This window comes from Chinchilla lanigera, unplaced genomic scaffold (genome assembly GCF_000276665.1).
Source record: "Chinchilla lanigera isolate Chin_1 unplaced genomic scaffold, ChiLan1.0 scaffold00012, whole genome shotgun sequence".
NCBI classification, from domain to species: Eukaryota; Metazoa; Chordata; class Mammalia; order Rodentia; family Chinchillidae; genus Chinchilla; species Chinchilla lanigera.
The window spans coordinates 7,186,018-7,204,204 of NW_004955413.1; the positions used below are offsets into that span (position 1 = coordinate 7,186,018).

General features: G+C 37.2%; 2 protein-coding genes and 1 pseudogene across 11 annotated transcripts in view; 2 read left to right on the forward strand and 1 right to left on the reverse strand.

Annotated features, from left to right (window-relative positions):
• The window catches only part of Styk1 (serine/threonine/tyrosine kinase 1), a 61,120-nt gene extending 58,645 nt beyond the window's left edge, over positions 1-2,475 (forward strand). For all 8 annotated transcript variants that reach the window (XM_013511640.1, XM_005378924.2, XM_013511636.1 and 5 more), the window contains one exon: positions 888-2,475. In XM_013511640.1, coding sequence (XP_013367094.1) covers positions 888-1,092 — 205 coding nt within the window. In that variant the 3' untranslated portion in view covers positions 1,093-2,475. The remainder of the gene's footprint in view (positions 1-887) is intronic.
• Positions 2,476-4,253: 1,778 nt separating this feature from the next.
• Positions 4,254-9,058, reverse strand: LOC102003958 (annotated as a pseudogene).
• A 2-nt stretch (positions 9,059-9,060) lies between these two features.
• On the forward strand, positions 9,061-15,642 carry Magohb (mago homolog B, exon junction complex core component). 3 transcript variants are annotated; one of them, XM_005378926.2, is made up of 6 exons: positions 9,149-9,237; positions 10,134-10,243; positions 11,007-11,065; positions 11,691-11,801; positions 13,619-13,701; positions 15,283-15,642. In XM_005378926.2, the coding sequence occupies exons 2-6, from the start codon at positions 10,204-10,206 to the stop codon at positions 15,380-15,382; spliced, it is 393 nt and encodes a 130-aa protein (XP_005378983.1). In that variant the 5' UTR covers positions 9,149-9,237; positions 10,134-10,203; the 3' UTR covers positions 15,383-15,642. The 3 variants fall into 3 exon arrangements, with proteins under 3 accessions (XP_005378982.1, XP_005378983.1, XP_013367098.1); XM_013511644.1 differs by lacking the exon at positions 10,134-10,243 and adding an exon at positions 9,693-9,780 and having other exon boundaries at positions 9,162-9,237; XM_005378925.2 differs by lacking the exon at positions 10,134-10,243 and having other exon boundaries at positions 9,061-9,237.
• Positions 15,643-18,187: the final 2,545 nt, after the last annotated feature.

The following is an 18,187-nucleotide window of genomic DNA, read 5'->3' on the forward strand; positions in this document are numbered from 1 at the left end:
CCAATTTATATTAATATTATTATTATTATTATTATTATTATTATTATTTTTGTGGTACCAGGGATCGGGTTAACCGATTTATAAACAGAAAATAAAAATAAAAATTACACACAAAATTTTGTCATTAATGAAATAGAAAAGAGACTTAGAGGATGTAAGTTGAAATTATGATAAGGAGGCAGAGAATATGTTAATGAACATTTCTATTGGAACTCTTATTTTGTAAATTTTTCAGCACCAAAGGCGTAATTTCCTACAGCCTGTTTTGCCCTACACTATAATTACTGTATGAAGCAGATTATAAAGTTTAGCTTCCTTAGCTATTTACATGCACGTGCACACACAGTATAGTAATGTTGGCTGTGCGTAACACAATGAAACTTTGACAAGCATTTCTTGTGGGTCTTCTATATCTATGAGTTTGTCCTTCATATTGGAGGAAACGCTTCAGTGATAAAAGTACCTGACCTTAAAGAATTTAAGATTCTGAGGATGAGATATCTGAAACAACAGGGAAATTGGCATACAGTAGAATGATTAAGATTTTTCCCTCCATCACAGAGGGAAAAAGACACATGTGCCAGCCCTGCAATTTCGGCGTATGTCGTTTATATGTACAATGAACAATATGCAGTGGAGAACAATCTTGTCATCTTCTCTGTAGTGTGAAAAATCTCATCATTCCTAGTATGAAAGAGGTCGCACTGGGAAGATGTTATTAAGAGACTATCATATAAAGAGGATGAAAAGGAGTATCAGTCTCTAGGAAGAGCACGAGAGACAGGGTAAAAAGATTTAAAAACTGTAGGGTTTATTGCTGTTAGGGTTTCTTTGCAGAGGAGACGTGTTTCCCACACACCTGCCTGTCTCCCTCATCCCCTTCACAGGTACAACATTATGAAATCCTGTTGGCGCTGGAGTGAGGACTCCCGGCCCTTACCCAAAGAGTTGCGCTCGCGCATAGAAGCTGCCGCTAGAACTGCAGATGACAAGGCTGTGTTACAGGTGCCAGAGCTAGTGGTACCTGAGCTGTATGCCGATGTGGCTGGCATCAGCGTGGAGAGCCTCTCCTACTGTTACAGCATTCTTTAAAGACTGTCAGTCAAGACACATTTCCATTGGTAATCAATCATGGAATCAATTTCTCCAAGAACAGAAAATGGACTTTTGGTGGGCGCACAGAGGGAAAAAAGGACACAGATCCCGGATCTTCCCCTCCACATTTCCCTAAAAATCTGAAATGATGCTGGATGCGGCGCCATGCACCTTAACCTCACAAGCTGAGAAATGCTGTCAGTCTTGGAGTGCTGTCCATGCCTGAAGAAGTTGGGCAGAAGTGATGTGGATTTCGTTACAACTGTGGCTTTAAAAATCTGCAGTGATTATTGGAGTATGCTCTTCCTTCTCACCCCAGGCTAGTTTACTGCTGAAAAATGCCTTTAGCTATATTATTACAAGGTTCAAATGAACTAGAATAAAATGAAGGAACACAAATCCAAACAATGAAATTGATGAGGAAGAAAATTCAAGGTCCTGCTTGCTCAGGAGTATAGGTACGGAGACAGCTCTCCTTTAAGGGGAAATCTGGTCCCTTTATGTTGAGGGAACATAAAGTTCTTTAGTCGTGGTCCCTTTGTGTAGAGCTGGGGAACTATAAAACTTCTGAGTTTCCTCTTGGGTACAGATAAGATAATCCCTTTTTATCTAATTCTGAGACAGATGAACTTTGTTTGGTACTATTTTTATGTATTTGTGGAACTTGGAATTGAACTCAGGGCTTTTGCATTGGGCTACATCCTCAGCCCTTTTTTATTTTGAGACATGGTCTCCTAAGTTGCCCAGAATGGGATTGAACTTGAAATCCTCCTGCCTCACTGTCCCGGTACTGTGGAACGGGCACGTTCCCTTGCCTGGCTAATACTACTTTTAATTAGAAGCTGTAGGAGTCATTTCATGATGAGTAACATTCAACATGTATTGCTCAACGCGGCTTCCTGATCCTTGTTAAGACTAAGGAGATTAACTCTTGAGAATAAACATTCAAAGCAAATGCTGTGTATGTGTTAAACAAGAAATGTGGAAACCAAGTGAAAAGTCATAGCTAAAATGGTCATTAACAAGATCTAGACAAGAATATAATCTGGTACAGGCCAACAGCTTCTAATTTCAGATAATCCTTTGATGCACTATGAGACAATTCATTAAATTAATATTTATTGAGTGTAAATAGGATTTTCTGATATGCAGCTACCAAAGTCTTTACAATAGGGAGGTTAAAAATAAATAAATGGAGATTCATCTTAATAGAAAAATTCAGGCACACTATGCAAACTACATTATCAGAAAAGGAATTCTTTATGTGTAAAATGGGGATGATTACCTACCTCACAGGGTTGTTGTGAGAATATGTATTTGTACAACATTTGATATATAATAATACATCTGCTCAATAAATGTTTGTCTTTTGCTGTTCCTATCTTAGGACTATTAATATCTATTTTATTTAAAATATACTGTTGTCAAGAAGAAAACCTCAGTCTGATACTGCAAAGCAGGATATACATAAGGATGATGGTATGGTATAAATACCACGGGACTAAAATCATGAAGTCAGCACTTTTTTTTTTTTTTTGATATTAGAAATTGAACCCAAAGTCTCTGCACTGAGCTACACCCCTCAGCTCGCTCTTTTTTTTTTTTTTGAAACAGTATCTTGCTAAATTGGCCAGGCTGGGCTCTAATTTTTGATCCTCCTGCCTCAGCCTCTCAGAGTGCCAGGATTATAGAAGTGTACTACCATGTCCAGCTTGAGGTGAGCATTTTTTGTATGAGCTTTTCAGTGATGAAAACAGTCTCCTACTATTTAAAAATATTGAAAATATCACAGTGAGGGCAATTCTGATGAATACAGTCATATGTGATTTTAAAGGACATTGTGGTTATACTAGAAGGGACATCTGAGGCTACTGTAGAAGGGATGACTGGCAGCTGAAGCAGTTGCAGAAGCTGGGCTCCTGGTGGAGTCATGATGAGTCAGTTAAATGTAGAATGGTTCTTGCCCCCGTGGGAATACCACAGTGAGTAGTCAGGTTTTAAATAGGTCATGAGTGGCAAGCAGGGAAAAAGGAAGCAGTGTAGCTTCATACAAAATTACATGACACAGAATTCTATTATTGCCTCTTAGCTATTCACGTAAATCAAATTTTCAAAGTATTTGACTATTTTAAAAAATTGAGTGTTAAAACTCCTTGTGCCAGACACCGGGCCAATTGTTGGATATAATGAAACAGAAGACTACTCTTTTCGTAAGTTGGTATTTGTTTTGGTCTGAGGGAGCAATGCAGTAATTGGTTATTTTAAATGGTGACTTCTAGTTTTATTGGTTTTCTGGATGCAGTTTGGAAAACTGTCTCGAGTAATTTTTACTCGAAGAAAAATGTATGTTTCTCTGAGTTTTCCAGACTTTTTCCAAAAGAAGAATTATATTTCTGAGGTTCTATTTCTGACATCTTTAACTTGCCAGCAATATTACATTATTTCTAGGGTAATGAATAAAAAAGAAAATTAAATTTTCACTGTTAAACAAGTTTAATCCACAAAGGTTATGTTTTATTGTTTTGACTGCCCCTTGTCCAGCTTTGTTTTTTCCAATCTATGTTGTATGGTTAAAAAACAATTCAACAGTTAGGAACTGAGTAAACCTCAGACTAAAGTGTCTAATGGAAACTTAAAGTAGTTTAACATAGAATGATCTGAACCAGCGGTTCTCAAGTCATATTCATGTAGAACACTAGTGGTTTGCATGCTACATTTAGGTAGTGTGCTATAAAAATTGAGGAACAGTAATGTTTTTCATCATTTTAAAATAAAAAAGTAGGTTCACAGAATTTTCTTAATCTTAATTTTTTCAGTTCAAAAGTATTTTATTTCATAAAAAAGTTTATGTACAAGACTCAAAGTAAATAGAAAGGCAGCTTTCAATCACAAATGAGACAGTAGTCCTTCAGACTCCACTGTGGAAGCATACTGAACACACTCTTCAGTACTGCACATGTATTTTAACTATGCAATCCAAGTTCTGGGTCTTGATCCAGATATTAGATCTGCATATATAAGACACTTATGGTCAGATTATAAGATTGGTAATGCCAATTTCAAGCTGCTTAATTTTTTTTTTTGGTCTGTTTTGAGACAGGGTCTCCCTGTGCAGTTTAGGCTGGACTTGAGCTCACTTTGTAGCCCAGGCTGGTCTCAAACTCACAACGATCCTCCTGCCTCAGCCTCCCAAGTGCTGGGATTACAGGCATGCACCACCACACCCGGCAAGCTGCTTATATTTTGAGTACACATTTCTCCATTACAAATATATGATGTTAACAAGACAGTACTTAAAATCTTTTTGTCCCATGTTCATGCATTTTTAATTCTTTTGCTGATTTCCCTTCTGTGGTTCATTTTAAAATTACAGCAGCTATGCACCGAGTTTTCTTTGCATCTCTACCTATCTCTTTAATCTCAGCCTTTCTACACTCTACTATTCTTCTTTCTGCAAATAAGCAGTACAACAGTTCCAGCAACAGCGGCTACTGTCACAACCACAATAACAGAAATAACACCAGCTGTTAGGCCCTGCATTGAAAATTTAGGTGCTTCTTCATCAACATCTTTTTCAAAATAATAAGCCACATCAGCTATGCCCACGTTATTCTGAGTCTTCTGAGAATTTTGCATCAGATCAACAGTGACAGCATTGTTCCTATACAGAATACTTGTAAATTTTGGATTTAGCTGGTAACGGGTTATGATCACCTCCTGAAGCACAGTCTGTAAGCTTTGAAGACTATAAGGCTGTTGTCTTTCTCTGTGTTTTAGTTCGATAATCCAGTAGATTCTCACCAGCTTGGGGCACTGTCTCTCAGTGTCTCTGTTGGTCGTTTGGATGCCAGCGGTGTGCACACACCAGCATGTGGCAGTGCCACTGCACTGCCTGGCTTTAAAGAGCCCGTTTTCATCACAGTCAGAGTCACATAGCCCATTATTGTTCTAGATTGTCCTTCAGGTTTTGGTCTTTTCCTGGACTTGGAATGAGTCATTTCTGCCTTCACCACCAAACATTTGGAAGCCAGAGTTCTACAAATGACAGTATTCTGTGTACCATAGGAGATACACTGGCACTGACTGCTTCTGTTCACAAAGCAATTTACGGTCGACTTGTCGTTTTCACAGTCACATGCTTCCTGGGCCATGCTCACTGCTGCCATCGATGCCAGGTGCAGGAGGCCAAATGTGAGGACCTGGGAGGGTGCCACGATGTGCTGAGGGGCCGGGGTAGGCAGGGGATGTAGGAGCCCTGAGAAGTGAGCTCAGGTGTGCTCTTGCTGGATGGCTGCGCAATAGAATTTTCTTAACCTTACTGTAATAATTTAAGGAAACTTGGCTTTGCTTTACTAACTTAAGTAGAAAAACTAACAAATACAACAGAAGATCTCAGGAGAGCATCTTCTTTTATTTAGCTTATTATTCTTAATGCAATGCACTGTGTTCATTTGTTTTGGGCGTGAATTAGAAGTGATATTATGTGTTAAAAGCATACAATAATGTCCTATGGTACAAAAAATTCTTACATGGAGTGATGGAATTAAATAATTACTGTGTCATGATAATCTAGAAACAGCATCAATATTTCACTCTAATTGATCATATCAAACAATGGTGTAGAAAGTTTGGTGTTTCTGTATGATGGAAATTCTCTTAAAAAGTATTATACAGTGGTAAAAAGATAGATATGCCCAATATTAATAGGAAAGTGTATTACAGAAGAGAAAAGTGGGTAAATGAAATAAAGGCTGAACAAGACTACCTCATTCTGGCTTTTCTTTTTAAAACTTTATACCATTTTGGTATGTTTTTAGTTATTCTTTTTTTTTTTTCTTTTTGAGACAGGGTTTCACTATGCAGTTCAGGCTGGCCTTGAGCTCACTTTGTAGCCCAGGCTGGCCTCAAACTCACAACGATCCTCCTGCCTCAACCTCCCCAGTACTGGGATTACAGGCATGCACCACCACGCCTGGCTTTTTTGGCATGTTTTTAAGACCACAGTCTACTTTAATTCTTCACTTACTACTTTGATCCATTTCACTGAATGAGCTAGCCCTGATAAATTTGACTCTGTAAATGCAAAAGCAAAGACAATCAAAGGTATTGATAAAAATAAAACTATCATCTCTAGTGTTTATCACAACACAGAACATGTTTCTGAAAATCTAAAGTTGGCATGATTTGATCAATCTAAACAAAGTCAAAGGGTAAAAAAAATAAGTGGATAGAGGAGACATAAAAAGAAGATGAAAAGAAAATTTTACGTATAGAAAAAACAAAACATTTAAGATTAAATTAACAATTTTAATTAAGAATAATCTCTGATGATAGTCCCCTAAGGTAATTCATTATCGTGAAGATGAAATAAACCTAAAAACCCCAGTGGGAAATCATTTTATCCATGATTATTGTACATTGCAATAAATCATTAATTTTCAATTTCAGTTGGAGTTGGAAATAAAATGTTTATTTTGTACATCAAAACTACACAAGAAAAAAAAAAAACTACACAAGATTCTTTGACATTAACCACTGCGTTAGTAAAGGCAGAGCAGTATTTTGGTTTCACATAAGCAACTCAAACATTTATTTTCATAGATAAACTGTGGTGATAGAAGTAATTATGCCCTAATTTAGAGACAACAGCAAATAAGATTGAAAAATGTTCACAAAATATTTTCACTATTTCCACCCCAACTAAGAAACATGAGAAACTTACGTAACTGCTGACTCAGTAGCCACTAGTCACATGAGGCTATTTAAATGCTAATGTATATTAATTGAAATTAAAATTCAGTACTTCAGTCTTACATCCCACATTTTAAGTGCTCCGCAGCCACACAGAACATTTTCACACTGCTGTTGTATATCTAAGACCACAAAACACAAATGTTTTATTACTTTTAAAATACTTGTTAAGGGGCTGGGGATTTAGCTCAGCAGCACAGCACCTGCCTGGCAAGCGCAAGGTTGTGAGTTCGATTTCTGGTACCGGAAGAAAAGACAAAAAAAAAAACCAAAAAAAACCAAAACAAAAAGATACAGGGTTAGAAGAATAAATAAACTCAAGTCTTTTCAGAGGATCAAGAGAGTAATTGCTCCACTTAGAAAGACTTTAATATTTTGTGCATTCTATAACCTCTACATCATCTCAATGTCTGTTATCTATAATATATTTAAATGGACAAGAAGATGAACATGAGTACATGTACCAAAATCCTGAGAGAAATGTTTTAGACAATTTAAAGATATTGTATGAAGTTTTTGATAGAATTCAGCCAAATGGGTCATAACTGGCATTTAAAAAGATAATATGGAATACTGTGCTCAGTTTTCTTGGAATTATTCTTGTGGTAAATACTGTCCAACTCATCTGAGGTTTTCTGTGAGTTTCCAAGTTTCAAAATCGAAAATGTCATGTTCCAACAAATTCTAAGGTCGTGGGCAAACTGCAATGGCTAGTCATCCTAGAGACAGGGAATAGGGCTTTTTTTTTAATGTATTTTTCAAAACAGCAGCCTATGTGAGGGATTGAATAATCGTTTATATGGTTAAATAATTATATAATATCCTACACATATATAACTCTATATTAATTTGGACTCAGGATGACCTATTCCAGCTTGCCTTTCTAGTTAATCCACTTACATGAATCTTATATTCCAGTTATACTTAATTTCTTAGTTTTCAGCAGATATGCACTTTCACTTCACCATGCCTTTTCCTTACACCATTCTCTGCCTGAATGCTTTCCATCCTACTGAACATACACAAAATTTACCCATCAAGGTTCACTTCCAGTAACACCTTTCACGTCAAGCAAGGCCTTTGATGGCTACCTTTTTTCTAATTCTAAACTCCACCTGCTGTAAAACGACTTGCTTCCTTTGTTGTACTACGCCAGCATGTTACTGTTCTTACGCTGATGTTTGCCTTACATGTTTGCTTTGCACCAAAAGTGCAACTGGCTCTCTTTATTACTTGTGTTCAACTGTTTCCAGAACACAGAAAATGCTTGTTAAAATTCATGTTGCATAAGTTTCAAAATAATTTTACCTACATTATCTCATTTGTCCTTACCAATTCTGTGTGCTTTGCAAACCTAATTGCTGTATTATCTGTTTGGCTTAGAGATACTCACTTGTCCAAGGTTAAGGAGTGTCAGTGTTGGGATTATGTCTTATACGATTTTCTACTACATCCCACTGAAGGCTGTCATTCACCAGGCAGAATTACTCTGTGTTGGTAAAAGAAAGGTAATCTGTAACAGTTCAGAAGCAGACTTTGCGTAAAAGTTCACTTTTTTTTCCTGTCCTTCGCGCTGGAGCATTTTTTCACTTCCCCAATTTAAGTCGATATGGAAAGAAATGCGAGCTAAACCATTATTAGATGTTAAGTCAAATGGTCAGAAGTGCATAGGCCACTAAAGGTTAATCCTTACTGAAGGATATACCTTTTAAGTTATATTAAAAGCCCTTCAATTCCATGACTATCGGGGTTTTGCAGTTTAGTGTACTTTTCAAAACTTCAAAGCCCTCGTCTGCTGGATTCCTTCTACTTTGTCTACAGGTTTTTGGCTGCGGGATAACTAGCAATCACTATCCAGAGCCTCACGAGGAATCAGTCCCAGCGAAACAGGTTATATTCTGGGTCTGCCACTGTTTCTGGCTTTTTATCTTTAGTCATCGCACGACTGTAGGAAAATCAAGCCACACCCACGTCACAGCAAGTCGGTAACTGAGAGCTGAAGTTTAAAGAAACTTATTTCGTTGTAAGCTCATAAAAACGCCACTACATTTGTACACTTCTTTCTTAATATAACGTAATCCACTTAAGTTTGATAATAATACGCTTCCTATGCAGCACAACCGACACATCACGGACACTAAGCCACTCACGCGAGAGGCTGCACCAAATAGTTCCCTTGAGGTCCCGGAAGCGGAAGAGAGGCGTCACAGTGACGCACTGATTCTGCGCGACTAACGTCACTTCCAAGCGTCTGGTGGCACGTTGCTGGGCTTTGGACGCGTTTCCTAGGAACAAAAATGTCTATGGCTAGTGATTTCTACCTGCGCTACTATGTAGGGCACAAGGGAAAGTTCGGACACGAGTTTCTGGAGTTCGAGTTTCGGCCCGACGGTGAGCAGTAGCGGGGCCGGGGCAGCCGCGGAGCGCGGCGCTGGGAAGCGGGATCGGGAGGGGCGGCCTCGCGGGGCTGGATTGGGTGCGGCGGGCGCACCGGCCCTGCGTAGACCGCGGAAGGAAGAGCTTAAGCATCTAGAGAGAGGCCTGAGCTGTTTTGGGAATGAAAAGGAGTTAGTTGCGGTAAATTCATTCAACCAAGCTGATCGTGCCACAGACTGGGAAGTTGAATCCACGCTACAGAAATGGGAATCCTCGAATCAGCGCACTAAGGAGGGACTTTAAAAGACAGTGTTACAGTATTTTAAAGCGCACCCCCTCCGCGCCGGGGTCCAGTGGATGCTTGAAAATCTTTGACCACTAGCTTTCGTTCATTCATTCATTTCAGTCGTTTAGGCTGAGTGTGTTGAGGCTGTTTTTTTTTTTTTTTTTTTTTTCCTATTTTATTGTAGGGGAGGAGGTCGACGTATAAACAAAATGAGTATAATATATTTTAGGTGCTTAAATACAGTTGTTCACCGTAAGAATTTACTACCAAAAGTAAGTACAAAAAAGGAGGGATTCTGCAGGACGGAGTCAGGGAAAGCTTCCTAGAGGAGGAGGCACCTGAGATTGAGTCTAGAAAAGAGAGACTGTATTTTCTTGGCTTCTTAGGGAAAAATAAAACCAGACTGAGAGCCGCAAAAGCTGAAGGCTAGTTGAACTACTGCCTATATAACATATGGCAGGTTTGTTTTCTTTCTTTTTTCTTTGTTTTGTTTTGGGTTTTTTGGAGACAGGGCTTCGCTATGTAGTTCAGGTTGGCCTTGTATTCACTACCCTGCACTTGCCTCGAATTTCCCATGATCCCCCCAGCCTCAGTTTTGTCTTTTGACAGCTGTGATTCTTTACAGAATACATTGTATACTGAACTTCGCTCACCTGCAGCAAGAAGAGTTTTAAGCTAAGTAGATTTTTAAAAGTATGCCATGTCCTAGGCAATATGTAAATTCAAAAATTGAAGGTATGGGAATGAGTATGACTTTTAATTTCCCTCAAGGAGTCATGTCTTGATGGGAACATAAGTATGCCCCTATCTATAAAACTGGATAGTAAGTGCTCTATGCATGTTTTGGACAAGGTTCTATAGAGCATGAGAAAAAAATTAAGACAAGATCACGTATAAGGAAAGGGAAGATTATTAAGCATTATTATTAAGAAATTGGATGAAATGTTTTGACACTTAGCACCAACACATATATCAGACTTTAAGAGAAATAGTAATTCCTTTTTCAGATTTCCTTTTTATATTATGAAATAATTTAAGAAAATAGGCCTAAGAAATGACCTATTATATATTGGAGGTATGGAATATTTTAAAATTTGGCAACTTTATATTAGCCAAGTTAGCAGACAGTATTGAGTGTCTACATGTCTAGCATTGATCTTAAGACGGGGAGGGAGGAAAGATTAAGAGAAGTGGTAGTGCGCCTGGCCACCGTGTATCATGCCCTTAGTCCCAGCACTCTGGGAGATGAGGCAGGAGTCAGGTTGAGCACAACCTGGGAACCTTAGTGACTTAGTGAGACCCTGCCTCAAATAAAAAAAAGTCTTTTTTAAAAGGGCTGGGAATATAGTGTAGTGCAGGGCCCCCTTGTTCAAAATCCACTATTAAAAAAACTATGAAATGGTCTTTATCTTCAAAACTGTTTATAATGTCATTTCTTATTTTTAATTTTTAGCAGTTTCTGCTATTATGGACTGAATTTTTTTTCTACCCTTCACAGGAAAGCTAAGATATGCTAACAATAGCAATTATAAAAATGATGTCATGATCAGAAAAGAGGTAAGTTCTTTTCACGTCCCTATTTTTTTTTATGTGTGATCCGTTTTCCTCACGTCTGTGTTAAATTTATAAAAATTCATCCTAAGGCTGTATTTGAAAAAGTTTATAGATTGAAACGTTTTCATTTCAATTAGATGTGATTGTGGCCTGGGTAACAACAGAAGAAGCAATTTGAATGTAGTAACCTGCAGTCCCATATTTGAAAATGTCATTTAGTTCACTTTATAGTTATCTTTCTCTTTTTATTCTCCACAATGTAAAACTAATTGATTATCATGATATAAGCAGTATGATTTTCAAGTGAGTGATGCAGAAGTGAGGGATAGGAAAGAGTTCAGAGTATTAATTGTGATGCTTACTTGCATTTTTCTCTTCACCTTGTAGACCTCGTGTTATCACTATTAGCTGTTTAGTCCCTATGTGACAAAGGATTTTAAAGGGTTATAAATATTAGAAGAGTATGTAGAAGGTAGGTAGAAATAATATCCTGTACTTTTAGAATCAGGATTAAGTTTATCTGTGATACTCTTGAATATTACAGATTTGTAACTCTTTCATCGTTTCCTTGTAAGTTACGGAACAACATAGGTACATGTTATGAAATTTTATCATCATTGACTTTCAGGCATATGTCCACAAAAGTGTAATGGAAGAACTGAAGAGAATTATTGATGACAGTGAAATTACAAAAGAGGATGATGCTTTGTGGCCACCCCCTGACAGGGTTGGCCGGCAGGTTTGTATTTCTGATCCTTTACCTGAAAGTGTTATAAATTGTTAATATAATAGTAATAATAATAATATTCTAAATAATGTATTATTCAGAGTGATTCCTTATGGATTCTTCATCACTTAACCTCTTTTTTTGGGATATGGTACTAAGAGATTGGACCTAGGGCCTTATAAAGGCCAGACAAGTGCTCTTCCATTAAACTGTGCTCCTAGTTCCTACTTAACTTCATTTGTCCTACTTTCTAGTAATAAAGGAATCAGTGTGTAGTGTTAAAATGTAAACATTTTTCTGAACAGTTTTTCTATGTGCATCTCTATGCCCCAAAGAGCTATTTTTTTTTTTTCCCAAAGAGCTGTTTGATTGGTTTCTTTGTTCAAACTGACCATTGTACTTGGTTCTCGTATTCCCTTTAGAATAACCAGTATTTTTCAAAGGGCTTCTGAAGAACTTTGAAGACCTAATTTTACTCTGTAGAAAGACAGTTTGTTTCTGAATTGAGTCTTTTCAACTTTTGGAGAAATGAGATAGAACCCTTGGAAGAAAGAAATTCTCAATTTTACTTCGTTATATTCTTGAGGATTATAATTTATATCATCATCTTTGACTGGAGGAAAAATGTGGAGAAATCTAACAGATGCTAACACTCAGTAACAGTAATTTAACTCTGCTATTTAAAGAAGCATTGTATAGGAAAACAAAGGGAATATAAAGCAGGATTTATGCATTGTATCATTCATAGAAAATAACTGTAGATCTCAATTTGTTTTATGCATTTATTATATATATGTACTAAAAATCAAAAACAACAGTGGCTAGCATTTTATATCTTTTACACTTAGAGAAAGCCCAGTATTTCACCTACCAACTTGATACATTCATAAGTTTTGGTTAGGGGGCAGGAGCAGGTGTGCTCCAGAAATTCTATTGGATCACTAAGTTAAAAATTTTGCAATTGCTAGGGAATTTTACTTAACTCTGCATTTAATATGTGCCATAAACTGTATAGTTACGTCTCTTGATTATGTAGCTAGGACTATCCTTAATGATGTTTGTTAATTTAACTTGAAAATTCATTACAGAATAACCCCTTAATTATTAATTTTAGATTTGCAGATAGACAATATAGAGAAAAATTTATACAATAATATGGCTACTAGGAAGAACTATATATGTTGTATTTGTTTTACAGATTCTTAATTGTAATTGATGAATTAAAAAAAGTGTTATCTTTCAGTCTTAACAGTCTTGGAATCAAATGTTGCTAGTGTCACTTATTAGTGATTATAAATACCAGCATGTATTTTTCTATGCTTTACGAGTTTGGTACGTTTATATATTAGTATATTTGTAAACCTACTTATCTTATATGGTTATTTTAGGGTTTGCAGAAGCATTCTTGGTAAATAGTGGGTGCTAAGATAGTAGAATTTATTAATACACATTTTATTTGCAGAATTTTGTAGTAAGGGAAATGTAGTTATGTTTGATATATGAACCATAGGTTTATACTTTTGTAATTGTAACACATGCGTTGAAGTGATGCCTCTGGTGTTGACTGATACTATAAGAAACTTCTGTGTCATTTTATAGTATCTTCTTTATGATTATTCTGGAAAGGAGTTTTTGGTTGGCTCTGTCATTGGTGGTGGTACTTATGAACAATGAGATTTTTATTTTAAGGCGTCAGTATATATCTTAACATATTCCATCCACTCTTCTATTGATTTTTAGAGCTAAAAGTGAAAGCCCTCTCTGGCAAGAATATAGATTATCTCTGGGAGAGGTTTTTATATTAACTGTACTTTTTGCTTTTGTTTTAGGAGCTTGAAATTGTAATTGGAGATGAACATATTTCTTTTACCACATCAAAGATAGGTTCTCTTATTGATGTAAATCAGTCAAAGTGAGTATTTAAAATATTTTGGCTAAATTACATAACTTATTAGAGATTTATTTCAGAGCTATCGTCAGTTTGTGAGTCAGTAGTGGTGTCCATTGCAGATCTGATTCTGATTTTTATGTCCTTAAAGACTCGTTATGTTGTGTATCAGAGAAGCTAGTAGGGTCTTTTACTATCAAAATAGTATTCTCATCAAAACTTTATTGTAATCTATACCAAAATTACTATAATCTGTATATATCCATAATAATGCCCAGTATTTATGAACTATTTTATGTAGAAGTCTGGATACAATGTCACAAAATTTAAAGAAAGAAATTCTTACTGAATTATATCAGCTTCATTAGCTCCATATTATAAGCTCTTTTTCATGTTTAATATTTGAAAAGTGGCGAAATTCCAGTACGATGCTATTTTAGCTGTGTCTCCTAGTTCTGTGTCTCCTTTGGGCTACTGCAATGCATGGTATTGCCTTTGATCCAAGCCCTTTCTTCCTGCCTCTTCAGAATGTCCCCACGGTGCTTTCACTTTTTATCACCCTAAATCGTAACAACTTACTTGTCTGCTTCACCAGCCTCCTGCCCATCTTACTAGAGATTGAACCTATGGCCTTTGCACTGAGCTATATCCTCAACCTTTTTTAAAATTTGCGACATGGTTTTGCTAAGTGGCCCAGGCTGGGCCCACACTTGTGCCCCTTCCTGCCTCAGCGTGCCAGAGTGCTGGCCTTACAGATGGGCTCCACCCTGCCTGGCTTGCTTTACTTCGAATGTGAGCTTCATGAGAATCTTGCTGTGTCTTTAGAGTTATCATAGTGCTTTGAACATAATAGATGCATTATGTGACAAAAGAATGCATGTAAAATAAGGGTAAGAAAGGCTAACTTCACAGAAAACAACTGTTTGCTTATCAGCTATTAGTTTTCTTAGTATTGCTGAGTATGTGGCTTTCATTGGTCATGTTGCTTTTTTGGGAAGCAATTTGGAACATGCATCCGAAACTGAACGTTTTATTTGTCTTTGCCCTTGTAACTGCATGCCAGTGTCTGTTTGAAGGATAGCCTCAAGTGTTAGTAAAGCTTTATTATGCATAAAGATGATCACTGGGGCATTATTCATAACTGGAAGTAATCCATACGTTCAACAAGAAGACAGTAGTTACATTAAAGTGATCAGTGACGTGTTTTTTTTAAATGCTGTGAAAAATAATATAAAAATGCCACAGAGAATGATTTCAGTTACGAAGGAAAAAAAACCAAATGTTTACTGTTAGTACGTTGGGTGGTAGCATTACAGAATAATTATGAGTACTTTTTTTTTTCATTATGCATTTTGTGGTGTGTAGCTATTAATTTCTGTAAGGAGATAAACGCTTTAAATATAAAAATAGATACTGATGAAAAAGCTTTTTCCTTACCAGACAGACAGAGATGCTCAATCATTCAGTTGGTTCAGTTTGTTAGCAAAATTCTTTTCTCCTGAGTTCCATGAACTTAATTGTTAAGGGTGTTTATTTTGTTTTAGGAATTGTAAAATGATGTTTCATTAGGATTAAAAAACTAACTTTTACCTTTTTAAATTTTAGAGATCCTGAAGGCCTTCGAGTATTTTACTATTTGGTACAAGACTTGAAATGTTTAGTTTTCAGTCTCATTGGATTACACTTCAAGATTAAACCAATTTAAATTGTATATTTGTGAAGATCTTTGTATATTTGAGGGGTGGGGGAGAGAGGGTTTGTCATTTATAATATTAGGATTTTTATGAATGTGAAAATAAACTTTTTGTATGTAAACTGAACATAGAAAAATAAACAGATTTAATGGTTTTTCTCCCTTGCGTCTAAGTAGGTAAGACTGTCCACATACACATTAAATTCTGTAAATAAAAGACACTTTTTGTTGAAGGTTTGCTCTAATAAAACATAGCAAAACTGGTATGGGAAGTTTTTTCTTATTTTTTTTCTTCTCAGGAAGCTTTGTCTATGGTTCACTTTAAATGTAATAAATTGTTGTGGTAGATACATCCTACAGCAGGAATTGCAGGTAGAAGTATGTAGCCACATTTCTATCTAACAATTGCTGATCTTCCCTTATTTCTCCTATACCTTATAGTATTTACTTTATGGCTCTTTACTGAAGTTGTTTACAAAAGGCTCTGGATTTTTTTTTTTTTTATATTAATCACAAGCTCGTCAGAGAAATGACATTTAACTATTTCTGGTATAAGCAATAATTGTCGAAAGTGTTGAGTATAAATAGTACCCCAAGTTAGGCATATCTTTGATCATACCTTTATTCCTTATGTGTGTGTGTGTGTGTGTGTGTGTGTGTATACCAGATGACTTCAGTATAAAATGTAACATTTATTTTAGACCAAAAAAATTTATTGTAGATGAAAAAATTTTCTTTTTTTTGGTCTTTTTGAGACAAGGTTTTGCTGTTCAGTTCAGGCTGGCTTTGAACTCACTCTGTAGCCTAGGCTGGCCTTGAACTCATCGAGATCCTCCTGTTTCAGCCTTCCCTGTGGTGGTATTGTACATGTGCACCACTACACCTGGTTTATTTGGTTTATTTGAGACAGGGTCTTGCTATGCAGTTCAGGCTGGCCTTGGACTCACAGTGATCCTTCTGCCTCAGCTTCCCCAGTGCTGGGATTACAGATGTGTACCAACACACCTGGCCTAAACTGTTGGGGAACAACTGTGATTGAGATGTATGTGTGTGTATATATATATATATTTTTTTTTCTTTTTTTTAAGTTCTACTGAACACAGTTCTCATTTGTTTCCCAGTTCCGTGCAGTGACTTAATTATTTTTTTTTTTTTTTTGGTGCTGGGAATCAAACTCAGAACCTTGTGCTTGCCAGGCAGAAGCTTGTGCTGCTGAGCTGTATCCCTGGACCTTGACTGTCTGATAGAATTCATTTTCATTATTTCCACACTGGTGTTCCTTCTGCCTTTGAAGTCCCACTCTGAAGGTGTTCTGTGGAAGTTATAGACTGCTTGCCCTGGGGACCAGTTAGTACCATCGTTAGGGCGGGGGCGCTCCTGAGGGCTCACTGGGCCTCCTAAGCTGCTAGAGAAGCAGAATGGCTGTGTCCAGTACACTTGTTTTTTTTCCAAAAATAGAAGTGTTCCGTATTGGTGTAGCCCAGTAATGTAGCCACAGCGGCCTATGACTATTGATTACTTGAGATGTGCTTATAAATTCATTTGAATTTATAGTGTTACTCAAAACTTTTTCTTTGTGAAAAATTTCAAATATACTGCATAGTTAAAATAATTGTAAAGAGAATACCTGCATGCTGCTAATAAGCCTGTTTTTATGCTGTTGATTTTTTTAACTTCATTGGTGCTGATAAACTTTTTTTGTTCTGCTGTTTAATTTTGGTGAAATGTAGGTAGCCACACAGTCAGGTGCCCATACCCGTTGCGCAGAGTAGCTGTAGGATGTGGGGGTTCAACCTGTTGCCACATTAAGTGAAGAGGAATTGTCTTCAGTCACAGAAAATACATAGAACAGTTAATGTATATAAGTAATAGAACTTTAAAAATATTTTTTATTGCAATGTTTAAAAAAAATATAAGCAAAATAAGTGGGAATTTTAACCTTGTTTTTGTGAATCTAATGTTTTAGTGTCAGTACAGGGGAAGTTGCAATTCTTGGTTCTTAAGGTGCTCGTCAGAAGCGTTCAATTTTACTCTTCTTAGTAGGTTGAAATAGCAGTCATAGCATTTTATGGGGCAGGTCAAGTGAGCCCCGCTGATACACGCAGGTTCGATCGGACTGCACGTATTGGGCGCGGGGGGTGGAGTTAGCACTGCCGTGAGCCCGTCTGCAGCAGTTGTAGTCAACTATGCAGTCTGTGCTTGGGCACCTCGCAGTTTAGTCGTGAAAGAGCTCTGAAAATCACACCACAGTGTTAAAAGTTCACGATCCTGCGGGGGTGCATTGCCAGCTGTGCCGGGCTGGGCGTCCCTGCTCTAGAGCCTGCCTGTTTGCCTTTGAGCACAGCTGGTCCTTGGTGCCGCTCCGAAAGCGCAGGTCCATTCTCTTCCAGTCGGCTGTGCAGTCCGCTGCTCGCCACGTCACCGTGCGGGACAGTCCGAGTTACCGTCAGCGGTGACGGTGACTTTTTGTTTAAGGTGCAGGCCTTGGTGAATACACAGTGCAGTGCACTTCGTACATCTCTTTCACCTAAAAGTCACCGAGGAGAAGGGACCCCTCGTGGCCAGTTACGCTATTCCTCAGGGCAGTCATTCTTTGCTTCCCATTGAGTAAGTCCTCTCAAAAGACTGAACAAAGTTGGGAAGAAATAGTCCTTAGATTTAAAAACCTTTCACTTACTAACTACTGTATTTTCTTTCTTCTAGTATTGATTTACTTATTTTATTCTTCCCCCACTATACTAAGACTTCTCATACTTATTGTTTGTTTTATATCTACGTTTTAATTTTTTTAGGCAGACTCTCACTATGTAGCTCATG

What these genes read in the sequence shown, in the direction of transcription:
- Magohb (XM_005378925.2), top strand. Translation starts at nt 9,144, where the DNA reads ATGTCTATGGCTAGTGATTTCTACCTGCGCTACTATGTAGGGCACAAG. An exon ending in GTTCGAGTTTCGGCCCGACG is followed by an intron (nt 9,238 to 11,006) that starts GTGAGCAGTAGC and finishes TACCCTTCACAG; the next exon opens with GAAAGCTAAGATATGCTAAC. An exon ending in ATTGATGTAAATCAGTCAAA is followed by an intron (nt 13,702 to 15,282) that starts GTGAGTATTTAA and finishes TTTAAATTTTAG; the next exon opens with AGATCCTGAAGGCCTTCGAG.